At 44.7% G+C, this 23,102-nt stretch overlaps 1 protein-coding gene across 1 annotated transcript; it reads right to left on the bottom strand.

The window, feature by feature from the left end:
• Positions 1-10,788: 10,788 nt before the first annotated feature.
• On the bottom strand, positions 10,789-18,317 carry RBM15 (RNA binding motif protein 15). The gene has a single exon (XM_053245516.1). It carries the CDS (start codon positions 17,784-17,786, stop codon positions 14,922-14,924), a length of 2,865 nt encoding a protein of 954 aa, XP_053101491.1. The 5' UTR covers positions 17,787-18,317; the 3' UTR covers positions 10,789-14,921.
• Positions 18,318-23,102: the final 4,785 nt, after the last annotated feature.

The raw sequence follows: 23,102 nt of genomic DNA, 5'->3' as shown, positions 1-23,102 counted from the left end.
TACAAAGCCACAGTCTGAGAACCCCTGGGGTAGATATTTGGAAGAGCTACAATTCTAAGAGTTGTTCAACTGTGGAACAGCCTGCCTTATGCAGCTGTGGACTCTCCTTTGCTGAAGGTTCTCAAACAGAGCTGGGCAGCCATTTGACAGGGATGCTGGAGCAGTTTCCTGCATTGGGCAGGTGGTTAAACTAGATTACCCCTAAAGTCCCTTTAAACTCAAAAAGTATATGATTCTAATCTCATCAACACACTGAAAAAAGCGATGGCACAGGATAGAAACCAGGACGACTTCACAGGAAAAGTCCCAGGCAGGTGATGAGCAACTGCCCATCACTCTCTTGGACTTTCCCAACACATTAGCTTCAAGTTATAGAACCCAGCTTCTTCTTATTGACTTTTGTCAGCCAGGATGGGCAGTAGGCCAATTGGCAAGAAACCTCTGACATACCTTCAAATCCTGAATAGCCAAACAAATCCAAGAACAGGACGAAACTAAATTACCAATATTCTGTATTGAAAATATATGCCCTCGTGCCAAGCTGAATGACATATTTTCTTCTGCATTATATCACATTATGATTAGAATGGCTCAGTTCCTGGTAGGTAAAACTCAAGATTCACTCTAACCATTTAGTAACTGAAACTTTCTGCCAGATGATACTTAGCAGAGAAAAGCAGCAGAAGAGGCCTCCTGTTGCCATTATTCAGCGCTGGTCTTAAACAACTGCTTGGCTTCAACCCAACGCGTACTCTCTCGTCTCCCTTCTCAGTAATTTAGATCCTCCATAAACCAGAACCATCTATATATAACTGGTGTTAAAGAATGCCTCCCCCACCACAAAATTACACTGATGACCCATGTTGATTCTACATATCAGCAAAGTAAGTGGGAATATTCCCCTAGAATTCTGAGACCAACTCCTTTTCAAGTCTTTAGGCAATGATCAGCCTAGTTTGTTTGTCCCACAATTGGGACTGAGGAGTGGCAGCGGCGTGTGTGTGTGTGAGAAAAAACAAATGAACAGATAATGGTGTCACCTCAATATCTGTCACCAGATTACCCATTCATGCAAGGATAAGATACAGATTTCTAGTGTATGTGATGGGCCAATCTGCTTGTGATGGGCCAATCAAGTAGGAGGGACAGATCAAGGCTGTCATGAGGCCCAAGGAGCCCCGAGTCTTCACTGCCTTACCATTTATTGAAACCATCCAAAGCAGCGAGTCTGGAAAATTTCTAAAATCAAGACAGCTCGGACGATGACACACAAAGCAATTTCTAGTCTATTCAGATCTCTTCTATGGCCAAAGCATCTTTAAATACCACTTGTATTTCCCCCCATTTTTGGTTGCGTATCGACCTGACACCACTAGGGCAATGATTACCCCTTACACAACCAGGTCTTGTAATAAATAGTTTCATTCTTCACTCACAGATGGCTGTTTTTTGTTCACCACTGATCCAAGTTAACCAAAGCAGCAATAAAATAAAATTCAAAGATGGTTCAGTATCACCTGTGCCACGGCATGTGTTTAAAACACAGTCAGGTGCCGTGGAACAGGGCTATAGGCAATATTTTAGACACATGCAGGGACATGGTCTTGGGTCCAAGGTATTTAAGAGAACACCTTCTTTATAGACCCCGCCACCTATTAAGAGCGGCCCCACTGCAGTTGCTACCGGCTCAGTTGGTGCAACTCAAAACTGGACCTTTTATAGGGTTGCACTGGGACTCCAGAACGCACTCCCTAACAAGATAAGAGCATCCCCTTCTTTGGATGTTTTAAAGAAAAATCTAACATACCTGTTTAATCAGACTTTTAATTTATAGTTTTAGTTTTTATCTGTATTTAAAATTGTGTTGATGTTTTTATTAGGGATGTGTAAAATGTTTTGAGCTCGAAATGGGCCATTGTGAGTGTTCTGAGCTCAAAACAAAACACCCTTCAAATGAAGGACCTGCTTCGAGTTCAAAACAAAACAACCGTTTGGATCGGAACATTTTGAGTGTTCCGGGTGCCATTTTGGAGGGCTGTTTTTCCAGCGAGAGCTGGTCTAGTGATTGGGGTTGGCTGGTAGACAGGGCCACTGCTCTGGACATAGAGCGTCAGCTCACCTCAGAGGACCTGTCTTCCTGCTGATTCCAATTGGTAGATCAGCTCTCCCTGGAAAAACAGCCCTCCAAAAATGGTGCTCAGAATGCCTGAAACGTTTCAAGTTTGTTTTGTCAGAACAGCCAGCTTGGCCACTGTTTCAACAAAATGTTTCAAGGATTTTGCATTTTATTTCAAGCTCGAAACAAAAAACAAAATCCATTTCGTACACATCCCTAGTTTTGACTGTTGCATTTTATATTGTAAACTGCCCAGAGATTTGTATATGAGGCAGTATAGAAATGTGCCAAACAAGCCCGTTTGTATGTCAGCCACTGACAGGCTGCTAAACACTTCAAAGCAGGGAACTAGGTCGACAAGACCTCTTTCTCTGCCCTGTGTCCTCAAAGTGTTTTCCTCCCTATGCTGCCATGTCTCCCATTACAACCGCAAGTGGCTAATTCCCTTCCACTCTCCACAAAAGCCATTTGTCCTCCTGGGTCAGTCATCCTCATAAAATCAGCAAGATTACTGTAGTGTTATTGGATGGAAAGAGGGTATCAAGCTGTGGTTCTATGGCAAAGCAGGTTATGAAGTGCCTAGGGATGAGTTTAGCCCCCCACCCACTTCCTATTCTCCATGCACTGCCTATTATCCTTCACCCTTCAACAGGCTGACTACCAAAGAGAGATGGCGCTCTTCCTGAAGTGCTGTACCTGGAAAGGCAGAAAACTACCAATTTTGTGCTGTATTAATTTCCAAAATGGGATGCTACTCAGTTCACCAAATCGTTGGTGTTCAAAACACAAAGCATAAAGGAGAAATGCAACATATTGCTAGTGAAATGCAGGCATGAGGACTCCTTCAAAACTACAGTATAAAAACCAGCCAGAGATCAGAGGAACCCACCCGGTCGGAATCAGAAAGTCTTGCCCTGAGCTACAAAGCTCAACAGCTTTGCAACTAGTTCAAGTTTGGCTATTAGCCAGGGCATAACACAGTTCAGCTGCAGTCAGCATCCCATCTGCCACAGTCTGATGACAGAGGGACTAGCTTTCCCCCACCTTTCTTCTTCAATTAGATTTTTATTCTTAACTTCAGAAATTGAACCACTGCAACTACAAGTTTACTTCAAGTATGCAAGGCAGTCTGGAATGCAGAAATAGATATGCAGGGTTAACTATGCAAGACTTCTTCATAAGTGAATCTGAACTGTACCCTTGTACCTGAAAGGATGACTGCCAAGCACTTTTCATATCCTGACCCATTTTATACTTTTCATTTGATGTGAAACCACATTACAAATCTCCCAAGTCAACAACCAGCCAACAACTCTGATCACTGGCCACTGTGGCAGAAGATGACGGGAACTATAGACCAACAGAGCTGAAAGAGCAAAGTTGCCCTGTCCTAAGTGGTGGAAGATTCTTATACCTACAACCTATAGCATCAGAAGCTATATCCATCTGACTTGTTTTTGAAGACTAAACACCAACGTGTTCAAGGCAGGCTCCTGAAAACAGGCACTTGCTGATTCACGCTTCCAATTACACCACAGGTCCATCTAAAATGCAGAAGCTGGTCAGGAAGTATAACAAGCTGACCAAAAAATAAAGTGTTTTATTTTCTTTATAATGGCTGACATACTGCACAATGTTATATATGCTGTGGAACATAAAGTTTGTGCAGTTGTGCAAAAGTAGAAATTTCACAAACTGAATTGAGTAACAGTACAATCCACACACACACAAAATTTATATACGGTAACAGAAGATATCATTATATATAATGGTTACACTGTCACAGAGCTCCATTTGTGCAATTTCTGCCCTTGCACAACAGCACTCTGCCCAACTGTGTCCCACTGAATGAGTAATGTTGCACAGCATGCTAGCCACTTTCTTGTATCACAAGGCTGTTCAACTTCAGCTCTCCTGCAGATGTTGGCCTACAACTCTCATAATCCCTAACTATTGGCCACTGTGGTTGGGGATGATGCGAGTTGTAGTCCATAAACAGCTAGAGTGGCAAAGCTGAGCAGCCCTGTAATGTAACCTCTGCTGCCATAGACAGTAATTTCTGACTAGGTGTAAATGAAAGACTTTTTTTTTAATTTCACCAATTAAAAATAAACCAGAATAATATAGCAGGAAAATTAAGTGTTCCTACCCAATAAATTATACACATACACAGTGCTTTGATTAGTCATGAGAACATAAGAGCCCTGTTGGATCAGTCCAAAGATTCATCTAGTCCAGCATCCTGCCTCCTTGTGCTCAACTAGATGCCTCTTGAAAGCCCACAAGCAGAATATATAGCCATATATAGCAATCTCCTGCTGTTGCTTCTCAGCAACTGGTATTCAGAGGCATGCCACTTCTGAACCTGGCATCATGACTTGTAGTCTTTGATAAAACTTGCACTCATTTATAGACTTCTATAAAGGATAGAATTTATCTTCACTTCTTTTAAAGCTATCTAGGTTAGTGGCCATCACATTCTAGGACTGAATTCCACAAATTAATTTTGCGCTGTCTGAAGTAGTACTTTTGGCTCATCCTGAATCTCCTTGCAGCTATCCATTGGATGACTCTGGGTTCTAGTATTATGGAAGAGAAAGAAACTCTCTATCCACTTTCTCCACACTTTGTATAATTTCATAAACCTCTATCACGTTCCCTCTTAGTCACCATTTTTCTAAACAAAAAAGCTCCAAATATTGCAGCCTTTCCTGGTAGAGAAGATGCTCCAGTCCCGGTCGTTTTGGTTGTTATGAAGAGCTACACAGGCCACCAACATCCCACCTACTTATCAGTGGAAAGTCTATTCTCCACCCCCTGCAAAACCAAAATACTCTAAAGGTTGTGGCAGCACTGCCCAAGCACTTTCTAGTCCAACTTCAGTCCCACAAGGGTAGAAACCATTTTTTTTTTTAAGTTAGAGGTTCTCAGGATACTGCCTTCTGCACTCAATACCCAAATTTTGCAATTGTGCAGAATCACAGCATGCACAAAGCCCTGAATACATTTTCTGTTGGCCATTAAGACAGCAACAACACGGATGCAGCATTTTTTGTAAGACATTGCATATAATATAGACAGTAATTGGGTGCAGTTACCCTCCTAGGTTTTAAAAAGATATCTGTAATTTAAATGATTTCATTATGAATCCTAACATTCAGGTTTGATTTCTGACTGAAAGCCACTTAGTTACATGAGGCCGAGCAAGGCTTGCACCACCACCCACAGGTAATCCCAGCTAGTTCATGTTTGGTATGTCCTTGAAGCAAGAAACCTGGCATACCTTATCAGTGCTCCCTCTAACAGGAATTCCCAGATATTGTTGCTTACAACTCCCATAATCCCCAGCCAAAGGCCACTGCAGCTGAGGATCAGTGTTCCCTCTAAGGCATGTGCTTGCACTCACACATTTTTTTGATGTCTGCTCAGTTAATTTTAGATCCCGCTCAGGTTGAATCAGGAAGGCCTCATTCTGAATACATGTGCGCGCACACTGCCTGCATACTGCCACCAAGAACAAATCTAATTCCGCAAACAGACAAGAAAGATTAGAGAGAACACTGTTGGGGATCCTGGGAGTTTCAGTGAACAACATCTGGGAATCCCTGTTAGAGGGAACACTGTATCCTATGCACCCATTCTGGCTGCCTCTAAAGATTTATTAAATAGAGATGTGCACAAATCATTTTGGGCAGCCACAGGGTGGACATGGGGTAGTTTTAAGAATGAGGCACGCAGGTCCTTTCCTGCTCCTCCGCTGCCCCACCAGTTTTGGTCATGGTGCTGTCCTTCCCAAAAGGCCATGCGTGGACAGTGCGGCAACCAGCACAGTGACATGGCAGCAGAGGAGCAGGAAAGGACCTGCATGCATCATTCTTAAAGCTACCGCTCCCCACCAGCCACAGAAACATTTCGGATGCAGAAACAATTCGAGCACATCCCTAATACTAAAGGAATCCCATTCATTTGCCAACTCAGATCACCAAATCAAGCTGCATCTAGTATAAAGTCCTCACACTGTCAACCTGCCTAAAACTGAATCCTTAAAGAGTTTGATGAATCTTCAGTGGTTAGCCTAACACTGACACCAATTAATGGAATTGTATCCAATAGGTGGGTCAACTTCAGTCTTGCACAGGCTTAGCTACTTATTTTAAAACGTGATTTTAAATATGCAAAGGAAGAGTGTGCACTCAGGTTATCTTAACAGAGAGCATAAATGCCTTGCTGGATCAAGACCAAGGCTTATGCTGAGTCCAGCATTCTTGGCAAAAATTTCAGTAGCCATAGTGACTCATCAATACACCTCAGACTATCTTCTTCTATAGTTAATTGATCAACTTCTTCATGGTTAACTAGTTTTTAATATCTCTAGGACTTTCTTTTTGACATCTAAAACATTCAACAATAAATTTGGGACATAATTACATAGGAGAACCCTACTTACACTCATACCTCTAAAATGTTCCCATGGTTAAAACTGTTTAATTTAAATACATGGGCTGACATCCTACACAGGTGATATAGACCTTCCCACATTGCTCTGTGCATCTAAACCGAGTGTTACAAGGTACAGGGCTGATGCCATTACGTGTTCCCTCTATGTGCATGTCCTCACATGTTTTTTTAATGTCTGCTCAGTTCATTTTAGATCCCACTCAGGTTGAATTAGAAGGGCCCCACTCTAAATGCATGTGCGCACAAACTGCCTTGAATCTGCCACCCAGAACAAAACTCATTCCGCGCACAGATGAAAAAACATTAGAGAGAACACTGCCTGTTACTTAAAATGGAATTGCAGTTGTGCAATAACAGTTAAGTATGTTGTCAAGTCAATTTCGACTCCTGGCACCCACAGAGCCCTGTGGTTTTCTTTTGGTAGAATACAGGAGGGGTTTACCATTGCCTTCTCCTGCACAGTATGAGATGATGCCTTTCAGCATCTTCCTATATCGCTGCTGCCCGATATAAGTGTACCAGTGGGGATTTGAACCGGCAACCTCCTGCTTGTTAGTCAAGCATGTGCCCGCTGCACCACTTAAAGTAACTAGCTGTGCAATACCAAGTCTATTATTTTCAATTCATGTAGCATCGTGCAACTACAATTGCGCAATCCTCCTTTCATGTTTACCAGTTTACTGCAAAGCCTATAGTTCTCTGTAGGTACACAGTAAGCTATTTTGCACTCCATTTGCTATTGTTGCAAATGAGTAACAGAAAACCTAACTCTCCTCTGGTGTAAATTCTACAGAGATCTAAAGGATAAATTGATCCATCCTATAATTGAAATTTTTTCTTTCCCCAGTTCTTCCTCAAAGACATACCTATTGGGGAAAACAAATAAATATTATTTTTGCTTATTTGGCAAATATTCAGAGATAGGAGAATGGAAAAGTAACAGTGTTTTGTACAACTGTTAACCATCTCTTATTGAGGCAGCAGTATTTGAGGTTGTTTGCTATGTAATATATATTGTTGGTCCATATTTTAATGAAATGTTTACAGTATGACGATTTAAAACCCAGAATTTGTTAGTTGTATCTTAGTCATATTTTTGAATTTATTGTATTTTATAAATGAGTTTCCCCCTTTATTACAAAATAGCTAAACACAGGGAATGATTTTAAGACCCACTGATTTCAATAAGTCAGATGTAACAGCAAACCAGAGTTTGCTATTACAAAAATAAGCAGCCTGGAGCCTTAGGCTTGCACACTTCCCCCTTTGTCCCTTGTGAGGGGAGATAAGATATGTCTGTTCCTGGTTTATGGTTTTTATTCTTTCACCCCAAACCAACAAACTATTGTTTGCAAAACCAAGATTTGATTAGATTACAATGTGGTTTGCAGGGTGTGGTTTATACAAGTCATAGCTTGCCAGGTTTAACAAAACAGCAAACTATGGTTTGCTGCAAACCAGGAACAGAAGCTTATCTTCTTCCCTGCAGGTGAAAAGAGGGAGTAAGCCCAAGGTTTGTGTCCATTCATGGCAAACCAGAATTTGCCAATATGTCTGAATGCAGCCAATGGAAAAGCTAAGAATATGCTGTTCTCCCCGCCCCCTCTGAATTAAATAGGCCTTGACTACCTTTGGTTGGTCACACCTTAAATACATGAATGACAACAACATTGTGCTTTTCAGCATGAGTAACAAATCTCAAAGATTCTTAGCATATAAAAGACATAGCTCTAAAGAAACAGGCATAGCTCTCAAAGAATTCCCTACACCTGGTCAGCATACTTACACTTGCATCCGTCCCCCCCCCCCAAATATTCTGATACCCCAACAGCCCAAGCCAACTTAAGCAGCAACATCTTGGTATTTTAAGAAAAGCATACAGTTACCTTTCTGACAAAGATGTCCCTCTAACCAATCGAGAGGGGCTGACCAATCCTGCGAAGAAACAACTCACTATTATGGAACAGCCACTAGAGCATCCCCAGCACCACACAAAATTGCAGTTAAAAATTACTGGGGTAAACAGTAAGAGGGAAAATACAATTAACTGTACAATTCTGATTCAAAGTGAATCTGCTCAATTCACGTAAAGGATCCTCTGAAAAGTAGATTCCAGAGGAAAGCTGCATGTACATCCAAAAGTGAATATCTCCAATTTGCTAGATCAGTTATACCATTCACTCCATCAAAATCTTCTAGAGGCCCTAATTAATTTGGACTGTCACGAAGATGATATTTACTCCTTTCATTCCTTCATTAAAATTAGCTTTTTTCTTACCATATTAAAATACACTTGAAGGAGAATTCCAGTTACTTGCTAAAAATACAACAGTGGCAAGAGAAATTAGAACTATGCCTGCTTATATTTAGTTTCATCCTAATTCATTCCAGGATTCCACAAGCAGATCTGGTGTGTCACTAGTCAGATTTTCATATGCTCAATTTTAAAAAGCTCTAAATCATTTAAGATTGAAAATCTGCCTATTCACATACAAGGATCCTCCTATCTCTATTCTCCATGCAGTAAAGTCCACAATCATGTGAACACGTGTGTTTTGCTATGTACTGTACATACACAGCAACACACACACCTCTTCACATGATGATACACAGTTTTCCTATATTAAAGGCGGCACCCATGTATGAAGTCATCATGGTGAAGCAGCCCTTTGGCAAGGCTAAACAGCAGTGCTCAGAGTTGCCCAACAGAAATGTCAACATTATTGGAATTGATATCTGTCCCCAACTATTTACATGATTATTAAAAACGAAAAAAACTTCAGGAACCAACTAAAAAGCAACATTAAACAACAAGTTCAAATTAGTACTCAATCAAGCTGCAGTCATATGGGGTAAAAGTGAGTTAGTAAGAGCTAATCATCTAAGGGCATGGAAAGGCTGTAATTAAGGTGATCAAGCTTAAAAACAGTAAATCCAGCTCCCTAGAATTACAATGTAGTTTGACCTCTTAAAATCCCCTTACCTGTTTCAAGAGTTTTATACAGCAGTTTGCCATGGGAACACATAATTTGCAGAACAATCGTTGCTTCTTTGGTTGATAAGCACCTGCTGCCTAGCAATCATCCTGCAAGCATACAGGACTGTGCTAGTGTTCTTTATCCACAATAGGTTAAACATTTCAAGGCAACCAGGGCAAGCTTGCATTTCAAGGTGTCTTCCATCTGTTTGTCAAATGGCAACTAGTTAATTCTAAGACAGACTGGCAAACAAATGCGGTTTCTGCAGCCACGGTGCAGGTGCAGCACTGTTCGCTTCCTCTTGACCTCTGGTGGCGTGTGGTCAGCTGTGCCCCGAAGTCTCCTGCAGCAAAGAACTGTACTCCTGCACAGTGGGACCAGCTTTCCAAAGCTCAAGAGCCCCAAATGCAGGAATTATGCACATTTTTTCAAAGTGTCACCACTTTTTCCTCATCATCTGTACTACAAACTACAAGTTTGCAGTGGTACCTACGAAACGATCAAGGTTGCATGCACATCCAAGGTGTGTAGAGCATTTGCTTCAAAACTGGTCAAGTAAGAGCACCAATGACAATGGTACAGGTTTTAATGACAGCACTCTAGCTCTCAGGAACTCTTCATCCATTCAGAACTATACCCAGGACTGCATAACTCTGGTGAAAAGCCCCTGGAGGTGGAGGAGCTCTTCAAGTGTGTCTGGAAACGTGCTATCACTTAACTTTATGAGTTACTTTTTCTTTTTTTCAATTTGGTGAAAAGGTGTTATGCGCAAGATGCAAAGCAATTTCACACTTTCTTCAAACTAAAATCAGAACTAAGGCCAAACAAGTTAGGTGAACAAAACAAATCAAGAACTTAAAATTCAGGAACTCCAGCTCTTCAAAATCAACAAAGTCCCAGATTTGTACATTGTTCTGAGACTTAAGATGCTTTCCCTGCTTCTTGCATGCCAGCAACAGCACCATTTCCTCGTAAAGCTGAGGAGATAGCAGCCATTGATCCCCATTCACTGTAAACAAGGGGACACAGCAACACAACAGACTAGAGATTCTTCAGATCTGATACAACAGGATGGTCAATATCAAAGCGAAGGTCTCCCTGCTTCTTGTTTTGAGACCCACAACTATCACATCGATGAGGAGGAGGAGGAGCAGCAGCAGCAGCAGCAGCAAAGTACCCCCACAGCTGCAAACAAAGGGGTCAAAGGTTTGTAGTCAATTCATTTCCAGGCAGAAAAACCATTTTCCTCAAAAGAAACAATTTATTTAGAATGAAACAAAATCAGCTCGACTGTGAGCGCATGTTTTGAGTGACAGCTACTTTAAGCTGTGTGAGCCATAAAAAGGTTTTTTTTCCCTTTACTTTTGCAGAAATCTTGTGTACACAGCACAAAGCAAAGAGGTCAATTTTCCACTTAAAACACGGGCATTGGCATCACAATAGCAGATACACAACTTTTTTTTAAAGCTGCCATTTTAGTAAAATGCACAAATACTAAACAGATAAGCTTTCTTCCATGAGGCCCATGTAAATTCCACACAAGCCAAAGCTTTTCTTCGCAAAGGTCCATTAGAACTTGGAATCCCTTGTCATCTTCGGCAGTTCACCAGCTTTGCTTTCAGGAGGAAAGAAGAGGTTATTCAGTACAAATACTTACAACAGATTTGTCCTCCCCCTATGTTACAGATATTTTTTTAGAATTACAAGGCTTTTTACTCCATATTCTAGGTAGAGTCTGAAAGCACCAATCACCCCTCACTGACACAAATCCTGAAATGAATCAATGTCTGGGTACAGATACACAATAAGCAGTTTAGGGGTTTCAAAACGCAAGTTACAGACTGAAAGTTTTTCACTGAATTGATAAAAAAGGTAAAAACCCAGGAGAAAAAGCAATAGAATTATTTCACAATTCATGCCATTTCTCTCATTTCAAAAAAGCAATTCAAACTAGAACATGTAATTGAATGTTCCATTTGTGTATTTCTTTTCCTTACTTTGCTGTGTATCTCCAGCAGAGCTCAATAGTTACTGGAGAACAAAAAAAAAAAAAAAAAAAAGCCAATGATGTACACTGGATTTCCCCCAATCCCTCTGCATTTTTTGGGGGGGGGAAATTCCAGCTTTTCCAAAATACTGTCATTTTGATAAGCATAACTGGAAATATTTATCATCAATTTACATATCCGGAATATCAATCCTTATTTTTATCTACAGAAAATAAATGGAAGCCAAGGGAAATTATACATATCTAGGTATTTTTACAATGACTTTTTCACTTCCAATTACTTTTCAAGTTAAAACATAATGTTTTAGTTGAACCCCTAGCTTTTCCATTTATCATCCAACACCAAGAGGTCTTTGGATGTATTCTCTATAACCTTTTATTCTAAATCATGGCCACACTCCCGCTATTTAAGCTGTCCAAGGAAGTTGCTTCTTTTCTCCACTGACCTCCTTGGGGGGAAAAAGATCCACATTTAAGATTGCTTTAAAAATGCAAGCCTTGCCTCTAGTTTCAATGTTCCCCTTTAGACTTCTCAAAATAGGAAGTCACTATTATAGAACACAGAAGCGGCTCTCACAGTAATGAGGTAGCCTTAAGTTCATGCCATACTGCCAGCCAACAGCAGTCCACACACTGAACTTCCAAGCATGCGCCGTCACTGGTTAACAGTCAAAACAGCTGTTTAAACTTTCCAATTGTAAAACTGAAATCTTATTGACAATATGCCACTTAAGTTTTTTCCCCCAAGCAGCAAAAAGAGTGGCTATTAAATGATATTTCCAGGGTGGGCATGGGGGTAGGTTGGCCATTCTAATGCAATACACTCTAATGGATGGGAAAGAGACGTGTGAATACATGCAACATTCAAGTATTTCTTGCTTCTACTAAAGCTCCATAATGCCATGTACAGAAAACAATTCTCTGTTTTCATCTGTGTAGAAGTGGCATTAAACTCTTTTTTTTTTTTTTTTGCTAGTGCTGAACTCTTGCCAGGATTGCTTAAGTGGATACCTGCATGTGTTTGCACATTTGGAGCAGATACAGCCCCTCCCCACCCCACAAAAACATGTTTTTGTTTACGGCAGCTGTGGCTAAGTGCTGTGTCACAGAATGTTGCTTGTCAATCATTTTACCTTATAGAGGGCTCTTACAATTCTAATGTTCCTCTTTTAGCTACAAATTGACCATATTTTTTAACCGAAGCAAATAATTTGAAATAAGTATCTGGAAAATCTTAAACTGCCCATTCCATTTGACCATTGTACACTTCAAGTCATGAAGATAAGCAGCAAACAAACATAATTTGTTTCTGTTTTCTAGGAGGAAAAAATTTATGGTGTGGCAATTTCCTAACACCAGCTGCCAGCATATATATTCAGACAATTGACCTCAAGCTCAAGTTCTGTAGGGCTCTTAACAGGGAGGACTCCATATCAGAATTAATATACACTATTGTTGACAAACCTGACTTTTGAATTTGAAAACACAAAAATATAATATTTTTTTTTAAAGAACAGCTATGCAAGTGGTCATCTCTAAATGGTTCATCAGTCCAACATAGAGATCAGACCTCTTCCTCAAATACATACAGTGAGGGAACATGTGCCACTGGTGCTTGAAAAATGAAGTGACACAGAAAACCCAGCAATATTGTTACATAGTAACATGTGGCATACACCTGTCCTTACATTGTTTAGAAGCAGGTAGCTTATGAAACACTTCCCTTAGGTTAGTGTTACTATTTCAAATTACACAACTCTCATTGTTAATAAGAAAAATGGCTGGACTCTGTATTTAAATTGAAGTGATTAAGTCCACAATTTGAAGTATTCTTCCCTCAAGCAAATATGTTCAATTATGCACTAACAATTATTCCAAAGAGTATGGAGCTTCTTCTTGCAGGCTGCTATAGCCATGTTTTTTTTTTTTAAAAAAGGAAAGAACAAGCTTGTTTGAGAAGTGGGGCACCACTCTAAAAAGCAACTTTTAAGAGTAGTAACTGCTTCTCAACATACTGCACATTGTTTTTACATCACAGTTTAATCCTTTAAACCTGGGCAGAACTGTTTTACACACTGTGGAAAATAACATTGTTACCCAGAAACTGATACAATGTCTGAGAGGACTAATATAAATTTGGACCAGTGAAGAGATGAGGCAAACAAAGCCACACATTTGAATAGCGATTTTTTCCTAGGCTTATCGGGGAATTTTTGTGGAGCTATTAAAATAATGCTCGTTTTCAAAAAAATTATGTTCTTTGAACAAAGTGAACTGCTTCCTTAACATTTGGAACAAGATGATTACAAAAATGTCAAGATTAAAACAGTGCAATCCAGACGACTATAAAACCTTGCATAATGCCCATTATACTTTACCAGAAAAATATCTAGCAGGTAGCATTCCTTTCTGTTATCAAGGGCATAAAACAATATTGAAAGGGTTGTGTGGCAGAACAAGAATTAAAAGTCATCTCTGAAAGTTATGGTTTTCAACATAACTTTTGGAATTTACTGTACCTACCACACTTAGTAAAGGGCAATAAAGAACAAAAATGCAAGTAATCACAGTTGTCTTAAAAGCACCTGCTTCTTGCATATTGAAGCACAAGATGTTCATGGATTGTAGTAAAGCTCTCAGCTCTTTTATCACATAACTACAACCCCAAAATGCATATAAGGTTCAAGCAAACAGAATAGACCTGTTAAAAGCATTCTTTGTGGGCATGCATTTCTGTGAACTTGGCAAAAAAACTAATACCCAGTGAAAGAAGTCTACAGTATACCACAAAGGCTTAAGTGTCAGCTGCCTCAGGGAAGTCCACCTTGAGTCAATTCAACTCTAATTTTAAAATCTCTCAAGTTGTTCATGGAGGGGTTTTGATTTTAAATCTCAAGGCCTTCACTGAAGCCAAGGGCTCAGAATGGGCTTTTGCTCATCTTTTTAGGCATGCAACTCTATATGAGCACGGATACTTTAAATCTGGCCATTTAGATTTGAAAATGTAGGGAAGAAATTTTCATCTGCTTTAAAGTTATGAAATGAAAAAGGACAAAAGCTAAAAAAAGAAGCAAACTTGTTCTGGGTTTCATATTGTAGTTGAAGCAGACCTTTCTCTCCTGCTACCTACACATATGTGAGATAGTCAAAGTTAACCTAGTCATCCTAACAAATACCTAACACATTTGCCTTCTAAAGTGTTTATAGAAAATGAGGGTGGGGATGGGAAGGTAACAGCTACAAATCTAATTAAAAATTATACTCAGGGAGCTGGCTAAGGCTTATCGCATAGCACCTGGCAGACACTGGATCAAGGGGGCTGTGTGAAGCAGCAGGGCAGAGCACAGAAAGCATTCGGGCTTTAAGATGCACCGCGGACAATGATCATGACCAAATAGTCATCCTCTGATTTAGCCAGGGCCTTGGCTGTAGAATCCAGGAACTGCTGAGAAAAATCACAGGGTGGGAAAGCATGCAAGACCCCGCTGTTTTCTTTGTCTTTGTTGCCCCCTACAGGGAGGCTTATCACCCCAGCTGCCTGTTTTTGTTTAAGATAGGACACCAGGTTTCTGAGTGGCCGCTGTGTAGAGGTGGTGTTAGCTTCACCAGCCCCAGATGAGGCACGGTTGTCTGTGGTACCAGGCACAGCCAGGAGAATGGCATATCCATTGGGCCCCGCCACTTTGATACGCCGGGTAACCTCATCCAGCTTAGGCTGGTCCAAACGGAGACGCTGAGTGATCTTTAACTGGGCCACTTTGCCACCAGTTGCTCCTTCCACCAGGAGACTGCTGGCCACACTCAGATCCCCTTGAAGTAAATGCATGTTAGATGGAAAGTTGCTGTTCTTCAGTAGAAGCATTCCCTGCCAGGCCAGGCACAGTTTGGGGGATGAGCCAGACTTTGAGGTTCCATCCTGCTGCTGCTGTTGCTTTTGGGGTGGCGGTTTCAGTCGAGCACCACCACCACTGCTTCCTTCAGAAGCATGCTCATCCTTTTTAGCTGGGCTCTTGCACTCTTGGGTGGCAGCTGATGTGAGCGTGCGATGTTTTCTTTCCCTTTCTGCTGAACTCTTGTGGTCCCGCTTCTCACTCTGGCCTCTCTCCAAGCTACCCCTTCGTGGCTCTCTAATGGGCGAAGGGCGTTCAAGTAGGAGCAAACGGGAGGATGGTCGTTCCGTATCGCTACTGTAGCGGTCTCTGCCCATGCCTGGCTCAGGACTACGGTCTTGTGGAGAGGCTGCTGCTGGGCAGTGCCGCTTTCGGGATGAAGATGACCGCTCACTGTCTGGTGAACGGTCCAAATGCCGCCCCCCATCTTCCACTAGTCTCCGCTTCCTGGGGGGATCCCTACTGCTGCTGCCCAGCTCCCTCTCCCCTCGAGTTCTTTCTAGAGACCAACCATCTCGTCGGCGTTCCAGACTTTCAAGTGCATCATAAATGGTTGCTCTGTTACCTCTGTCTCGAACTGGAGGTGGGGGAGGCACCCACTCTGTCTCAGGGTAGAGATCTCTGTCACGATCACCATACAACAGTGGTGGGGTCCTATCTCGAGCACTTCGGAGTGGATCTGAAGGAGCTCCCCGATGTGCCCCAAAAGCAGATGTTTCTGCTACCAAGTCATAGTGGGTAGGAGGGGGAAGTGGCAAAGGCTGCAAATAGGGCTGCTGATAGCGATGTTCAGTGTCAGCAAAGTCCACCCGCAGACGGCGATCTGGCCCACCCAAAGGAAAGCCACGCATATGGGTACAAGCAGCCTGTGCAGCATCCAAGCTCTCATACTGGATGTAAGCCCATGAGTCACCTTTACGATAATCAATGGTGCGAATAGTGCCAAAACGATCAAACTCCCTGGCAAGGGCAGCCAATGGCACCCAAGGCCCCAAGCCACCCACCCAGAGTCTTGTGGTAGGGGTTGCCTTACCATAGCCAATCTTGATAGGATTACGCAGCAGCACTTTACCAGACATAGCTAGTTTAGCCCGATGGGCCATATCCAGGTTCTCAAACTTGAGAAATCCATAGGTGCTAGTCTGACCTCGGGCTGACCGCTTGATGTCCACCTCAGTGATAACCCCAAAGCGGTCAAAAGCCCGGCGGAGGTCTGACTCACTCACAGATATATCCAAGTTGCCTAAGAAAAGTGTGCGATTGGCTCTCTGGTCATCCTCCGGGCTGATTTCCTCCTCACTGGCAGTTCCTGTGCTGCCAACCCCACGAAACCCAGCTGCTGCTGCAGCCACCCCAGCCACTCGATCCAAGCTGTAAGCAGGCCTTACGCGGTCATAGAAGCCCCCATAATCCCGTTCTCTTTCCAACTCCCTAGGCAGTGGAGGCGGTGGCAGGCGGCCCAGGGCGAGCTGCTGCAGCCTGAAGTCTCTGTATCCCAAGCCTGCTCCTCCCCCAGCTGGGGAGAGCGCCCGCTGGGTAGCCCCTGCGGGAGGATGCCGGAGGGCTGCGGCGGCCACGCCTGCTACGCCTACCGCGGTGGTGCCGTAGGGAGATTCCTTATCCAGAAGAGCCGGGGAACGACTGCTGCGCCGCCGGCCGCTCCCCCCTCCTCCGCTGCTGACCCCCACGTAGACAGCCTCGATCTTCAACGGCCGGTCGTAGAGGACCAAGCGGCCGCGAGCATGCTTGGCGGCGCGGGCGTCCTCAGGGCGGCGAAAGTTGACGAAGGCCACCCGCTCGTCGCCCGCCCCGGTGCCGGGTGGCAAGCGGCTGATTTTGACACTCACGTCTCCGAAGCGCTTGAACTCGTGGAAAAGCCCGTCCTCGATGGCCTCGTCGCTGAGCGCCGAGCCCAGCTCGCTGATCTTGAGCGTCTTGTACTCACTGCTGCTGCCGGAGTCGGAGGGGGGCGCCCGGGAATCCCCGCCTCCACGGCTGCCGCTTCCCCGCGAAGTCGAGGAGGACTCCGCATTCTTGCTGCTGCTGTTGCTGTAGCCGTGACGGCTGCTGCTCCCGCCGCCCCCGGAGCTGCCCACCGTGGCGGACTCATACTCGCGGCTACCCGCCCGGCCGCTCTTCTCCAAGTGAAGGCTCCGCCGGCTGCTGCTACTGCCGCCGCCGCCGCCGCCCTCTCCGGAGCCGCCACCCGCCGATTTGCTGCCGCCGTTACTGCCGCTGCTCGGCTTCTTGCTGCTCCGCTCGCCCCGCGCCGACGAAGAGTCCTCGCCACCCCGGGATCGTTTGGCCTTGGCAGGAGAACGCTCCTTGCCCTTCATGGCGGCGAGCGCCAGCGAGAGGGAATCGCGCGCTGAGTATCGCGCCTCACGCACCCACCGCCATCTTGGAACCGCCTCCAGTTCCGAACTCCGCCCACCCGGCCTCCATTGGACAGCTTAATCGAAGCCTATCATTCTCATTGCACCAAGCGTCTGTCAGTGTAAAAAGGGGGAAAAAGTTATCTTGCAATTTAGAGCCCCGGAAGCGGAAAACCCGCCTTTTTAATCGCTCAAGTTATATGATTAGAGCAGGCGCCAGTCGCTCGAAATATTCTCGCGCTCCGATGGATGGAGTGGCAAGACCGCCACCGCATAGGTCTGCTGTAGGGAGGGTAAAAGCGAGAGCTGGGTTGGAATTGGACAGGAATTCTATCAATCCCATCTATTTCTCGCTCCGTCATAGTCCAAGTCATGCGAGCATCCATTGGCCATTCTCTCTGCATCTGCGAATCCACCTCCCCTGCTCGGATTAGCCAGCTTTAAAAAAAGGTCTCCCGCAGCATATTTGATTTGATTGGATGATGGCGATGCCTATCGCAACCGTCTCAACGGGCGGCTGTGATGACTCCGTAGCCACGCGCTCATTGGATGGATCGCCGACGGTTCTCGCTAGAGATTAGGCGAGGCCTTCGTTTGTCTTGGCTGAGGCGTGCAGGGAGCGACGCAGCGCAGGCTCGGCTAAGGGCGTGCATTGCCTAGTTTGAGAGCTCTGAGAGTCTCTGACAAGAGGAATTCAGAGGAAGGACGGGGAGGCTGGAGAAAATGGAAAGAACAGCGAAGAAAGGGCTTCACAGCAGCACAAACCTCTGCGTGGTTACCCGGGAGTAAGCCCCACTGTGTCCAGGCTACAGATGAGAAAGACTTTCCGAACCCCTTGTCTCCTATTTCATCATCCACACTTGTCCAGTGGGGCTTTCTTCCTGATAAATGTGAAGAGGATTGTCGGCCCGTCCTGGTGCGCAGTTTGTGCACAGACCGACCAGTTGAGAAGAACAGCGCCTCGGACCCTTGACAGGCCATGGAGCTCCTCAAAAAACATGCCTAAATCTTCCACACGACATATCCTCCTTCCGCCAAAGGAGGATATGTCATTGACACTTCGGAAGGCTGCTTGCATGACCACCCCACTGCATCTTTCACATGTGGGTTAAAAAAAAAATCTGTCTTGGTGAATCAGTTGGGGGTCGGGATAGAAGGGCCATTTCCCCCACAACCTCACCTGTACACCGCCGCCCCCCCCCACACACCTTACTTTGGGTTATCAATAAGTAATGTAGCTTGCAGCCCAACACTTTTCTTGGTGGCATCTCACTGGCTTACATGATCTGCATGGCTTCTAGTTAGACTATGTAATTCTAGAATTATGGACACCAACAAAAAGACTAACAGTAATATTAACCTGGCTTGCTACATTGCATGCATACTAGACCTGTAATGCTGTTGAGGCAGCACAAGCCCCAAAGAAAATTGGCATAAAATGTAAATCACATATAATAAAACAAGTGTGAAAAACAATTTAAATAATTTTAAATAGTTTGTTTTTCTCCAAAGTTGCTACAAATGCTTTATACAATAGTTCCATGCAGAAGTCCCCATAAACCAAGAAAATAAATGTAACAAGGGAATGACAGTGAAAAGGGAATGTGTTAAAAGTGACACAAATTCACCAAACAAAACTACAAATTTTAAGAGGTAGATTGCTTTTTAAGTCAATATAAATCTTTTAAGACAAAATAAGATGAAAAATTTAAAAATAGGGTGCACAAATGAAAAGTAGCTGCTTTTTACCAGTTGAGTGTATTTTGTGGGGTGGGGAAATTGCTGTACAATGAGGAAAATTGAAGCTCCTATTATTTGATACCTATACATCAACTAATTAGCAGTAATTTCATTGGTGTAAACTCATTTGCACTGTACAAGATCATATGGTGAACAGTTAATTCACAATAAACTGGTCAACATGAACTTAGATATTTCAGAAATGGATGCCAGAAGTAGTGACTGGAATAAATCTTTCTCCCATGTATAGACCTGGGACAAACAATGCTAACATCCAAGCCTGCTTCCATGACCCTCCCCACCAAACTCAAGTGTGGAAGTGAGTGCAGGAGTGGCAGAGGAAGGAATCCCCCCTCTTTAATCAGAGAGTCTGACTGGCTGGTTTAACACAACAACTTTAAAGAGACTGGATGTGTGACCTAAATATTTTGGGTGCAGTAACATTTTGTCATCCCTGAATATACTGGGGGTTTCTGATGAGAGAATGAACCTGCTTTTCATATATTTTGGTTACATCATCTCTCATTTTCAAGCACTTCCAGTAAAGGAGTCTTAAAGGCAGACTAGGGGAGGAATGTGGTCCTGGCCCCACCCAGAACTTTAGAGAGAGAAGCTCTTGGGACACATCCAAAGGAGGTATACATTTGCAATGGGCATTTTCTAAAGCAGATTCTCTTCAACAACTCTCTGAAAAATAGGGTTGAATGTGCAAAGATCATTGCTTCTGTTGTTCCTGAGGAATGAAAAAGAAATTAGGAGTAGATCAATGGAAGATGTCCCAAGGAAAGTCTCCAAACTAGTTTCTGGATCAGAGCAAAGGAGGGAAATGGACATCTTTCCATCTCCAGAGAAGTGGGTCCTCCAGAGGGGACAGGCCAGCATAGAAGCCAGGTGGCCTACCTCCTTACACAGCCTAAAATTGCATGACACCCTCCCTCCTATATAGAGGAATAAGAGACAGTGTTCTGTGTAAGAGGGATTCCCAGATGTTGTTGACTGCAATTCCCATAATTGCAGAGAGCCAGCGTGGTGTGGCTAGAGTGCTAGACTAGGACCAGGGAGACCTGTGTTCAAATCCCCATTCAGCCATGATACTAGCTGGGTGGCTGGGCCAGTCACTTCTCTCTCAGCCTAACCTACTTCACAGGGTTGTTGTGATGAGAAACCTAAGTATGTAGTACACCGCTCTGAGCTCCTTGGAGGAAGAGCAGAACATAAAATATAAAAATAAATAAATTAATTAAATAAATAAAATAATTCCCAGCCAAAGGCCATTGCAGCTGGGAATGCTGGGAGATGTCAACACAGCTGGGAATCCCTCTTACAGGGAACACTGATAAGGGAGCTGAGAGAGACAGAAATAGCAATGGGGAAGGGAGTGAACAAAGAACTCCCTGACCTGATCCACACTCTGGAGATTATTTTCACTGGGCAGTATCTGCGGTGGAGAGGCACTAGTTCCATCGACAGAGGGTGAGAAAGGCTATTCCCCATTGCCTGTGTCACTTCCTCCTTGGCAGATTTGAAATCTTTCAATTGCTTCAGCTGGGAATTTGGGGGACAACAATAGAAGTATTTAATATTTAGTGTTCTGTTTTCAGTATACCATGGCATCAACTAGAATACATGGGAAGAGGAGAGAGAGTTAATTATTCCCTATTTAATTTCACTTCAGAAAAGCAGGCATCATCTATATATATAACAAGTATTTTTCAGCCCGTTAATTTAACGGGCGCTAGTCTCTGCCCTCAACCGCCGCCTCCTCCCACCCGGGCCCACCGCCTCCTTCGGCCAGGGCCGGTGCCATCCGGGGCCGCTGCCGGCCTCCGGGGCCGCTGTCGGCCTCCCCGGCCGAGCCAGGCCCCCCACCACCTCAGGCCTCCCACCTCAGGCCCCCCGCCACCTCAGGGCTCCCTTACCCTCCCCGCGGCCAGGTTGGTTCTGCGGCCGCCGCCTCTGGGCTTCCCGCGGCGGCCACCGCCGCCAGCGGGCTCAGTCTCCCTGCTGCGGCCGCAGCGTGCTCTCTGGCCGAGGCCGCGGCTCTGCCGTCGCCTTGGCCAGCTTCCCCCGCCGCCTCCCCCCCCCCCCCCCGGCTTCGGCAGAGGCCGGGCTGGTCCCACTGCTGCCGCCTCTGCCCTTCCCGGTCCCCGCTTCTCCTGCTCCCAGACCGGGAGCCAACATGGCCGCCGTGTCCCTGCGGCCGTATCTTTCACGGTCGTTCTGGGCATGCGCTCCGCGCATGCCCAGAACAGCCGAGAAAGACACAGGCAGAGACACGGGCGCACACCTTACCACTTTATTATAGAGGATTCTCCTGGGTGTGCCTTGGAATGTGCGTCCCAGCACCCAGCTGATTGGCTGGGCAGCGGATGTGCCTAATTGGCTGAGGCGCACCCAGGAGGATTGGTTGCCACTGCTGCAGTGGGCCTGGCCCCGGAGGCCAGAGGTGGCGGCGGGCCCGGACGCGGAGGCAAGGCACAGGAGTGCGAAAGAAAGGGGGGGGCAGAAGTGGTAGTGGGGAGGAGAGACGGCTGGGCCCGGAAGCGGAGACTGGGGCAGAAGGTGGGGGGGAAGAGGTAACCGCCAGCCCCAAAGAGCGCACTGATGCTCTGTGCGGGTCGGCTAGTATTTATTTATTTATCAATCATATTTCTATACTGCCTGATACAGAAACCTCCAGTGTAAGACAGGACTTAGCCAAACAAAACCATATATGTGGTTTAATATATGTGTAATTAGCCAAACCATATATGTGGTTTAATGTGTGATATTGTAACTTCTCTCCTCTGCCCACTCCTTTTCAAACCCAGACCCATATCTCTTTGCTGAAACAGATCACCTTTTGATTTTGTAACTGCTGTTCCCCAACCATCCCGCTGCGTTTCCCCCGCTGGCGCTCCCTTGAAAACTGGACCGGCGGGGCAGCAGTGTACCTTGCCACCCCATCCCCTCATCCTTGCCGCCCCGTCCCCTCATCGGTCTGGAAGTAGCGTGCGTATGCCGATGTGTGCACGCTACTTCTGGTCACTTCCGGATGGGGCAGCAGGGAGGTACGCTGCCACCCCGCCAGTCTGGTTTTCAAGGGAGCGCCGGCGGAGGGGGGAGTGCACCCTCCCTCATCCTTAAAGGTGTTCCTGCCCACGCGCTCAAACCGGTTCAAATGCAGGGTTCCGAACCTGTTTGGCATTCTAGGAATAGAACACCGAACAGATTCGTGCACATCCCTATTGACATGTGCCTCCTGACATCTGTTTCTGAAGCATGTACTAAATTCCACTGGGCATTTAAATTTGATTTTATATATTGAGGAAGATCAAGGGTTCTTCTAGTTCTAGTGGTTCATGCATGTTCACACTTTTGGGTTGACAAAGAAGTCTCCTTTAGGAACATTCTAAAGTTTAATATGCAGTTAAAGTTTAACTGCAGCGTGGAGGTAGGGTGAGTCATGTGAATATACATGAACTACTAGAAGAACTACATTTACAGGTAAGAAACCTGGCTTTCTTTTGCATGGTTCATGTGATATTCACACTCATG

Source organism: Hemicordylus capensis, chromosome 4 (genome assembly GCF_027244095.1).
Source record: "Hemicordylus capensis ecotype Gifberg chromosome 4, rHemCap1.1.pri, whole genome shotgun sequence".
NCBI classification, from domain to species: domain Eukaryota; kingdom Metazoa; phylum Chordata; class Lepidosauria; order Squamata; family Cordylidae; genus Hemicordylus; species Hemicordylus capensis.
Note: the sequence above shows the minus strand (reverse complement) of the source record. Positions and strands in the feature narration are given on the sequence as shown.

What these genes read in the sequence shown, in the direction of transcription:
- RBM15 (XM_053245516.1), bottom strand. Translation starts at nt 17,786, where the DNA reads ATGAAGGGCAAGGAGCGTTCTCCTGCCAAGGCCAAACGATCCCGGGGT.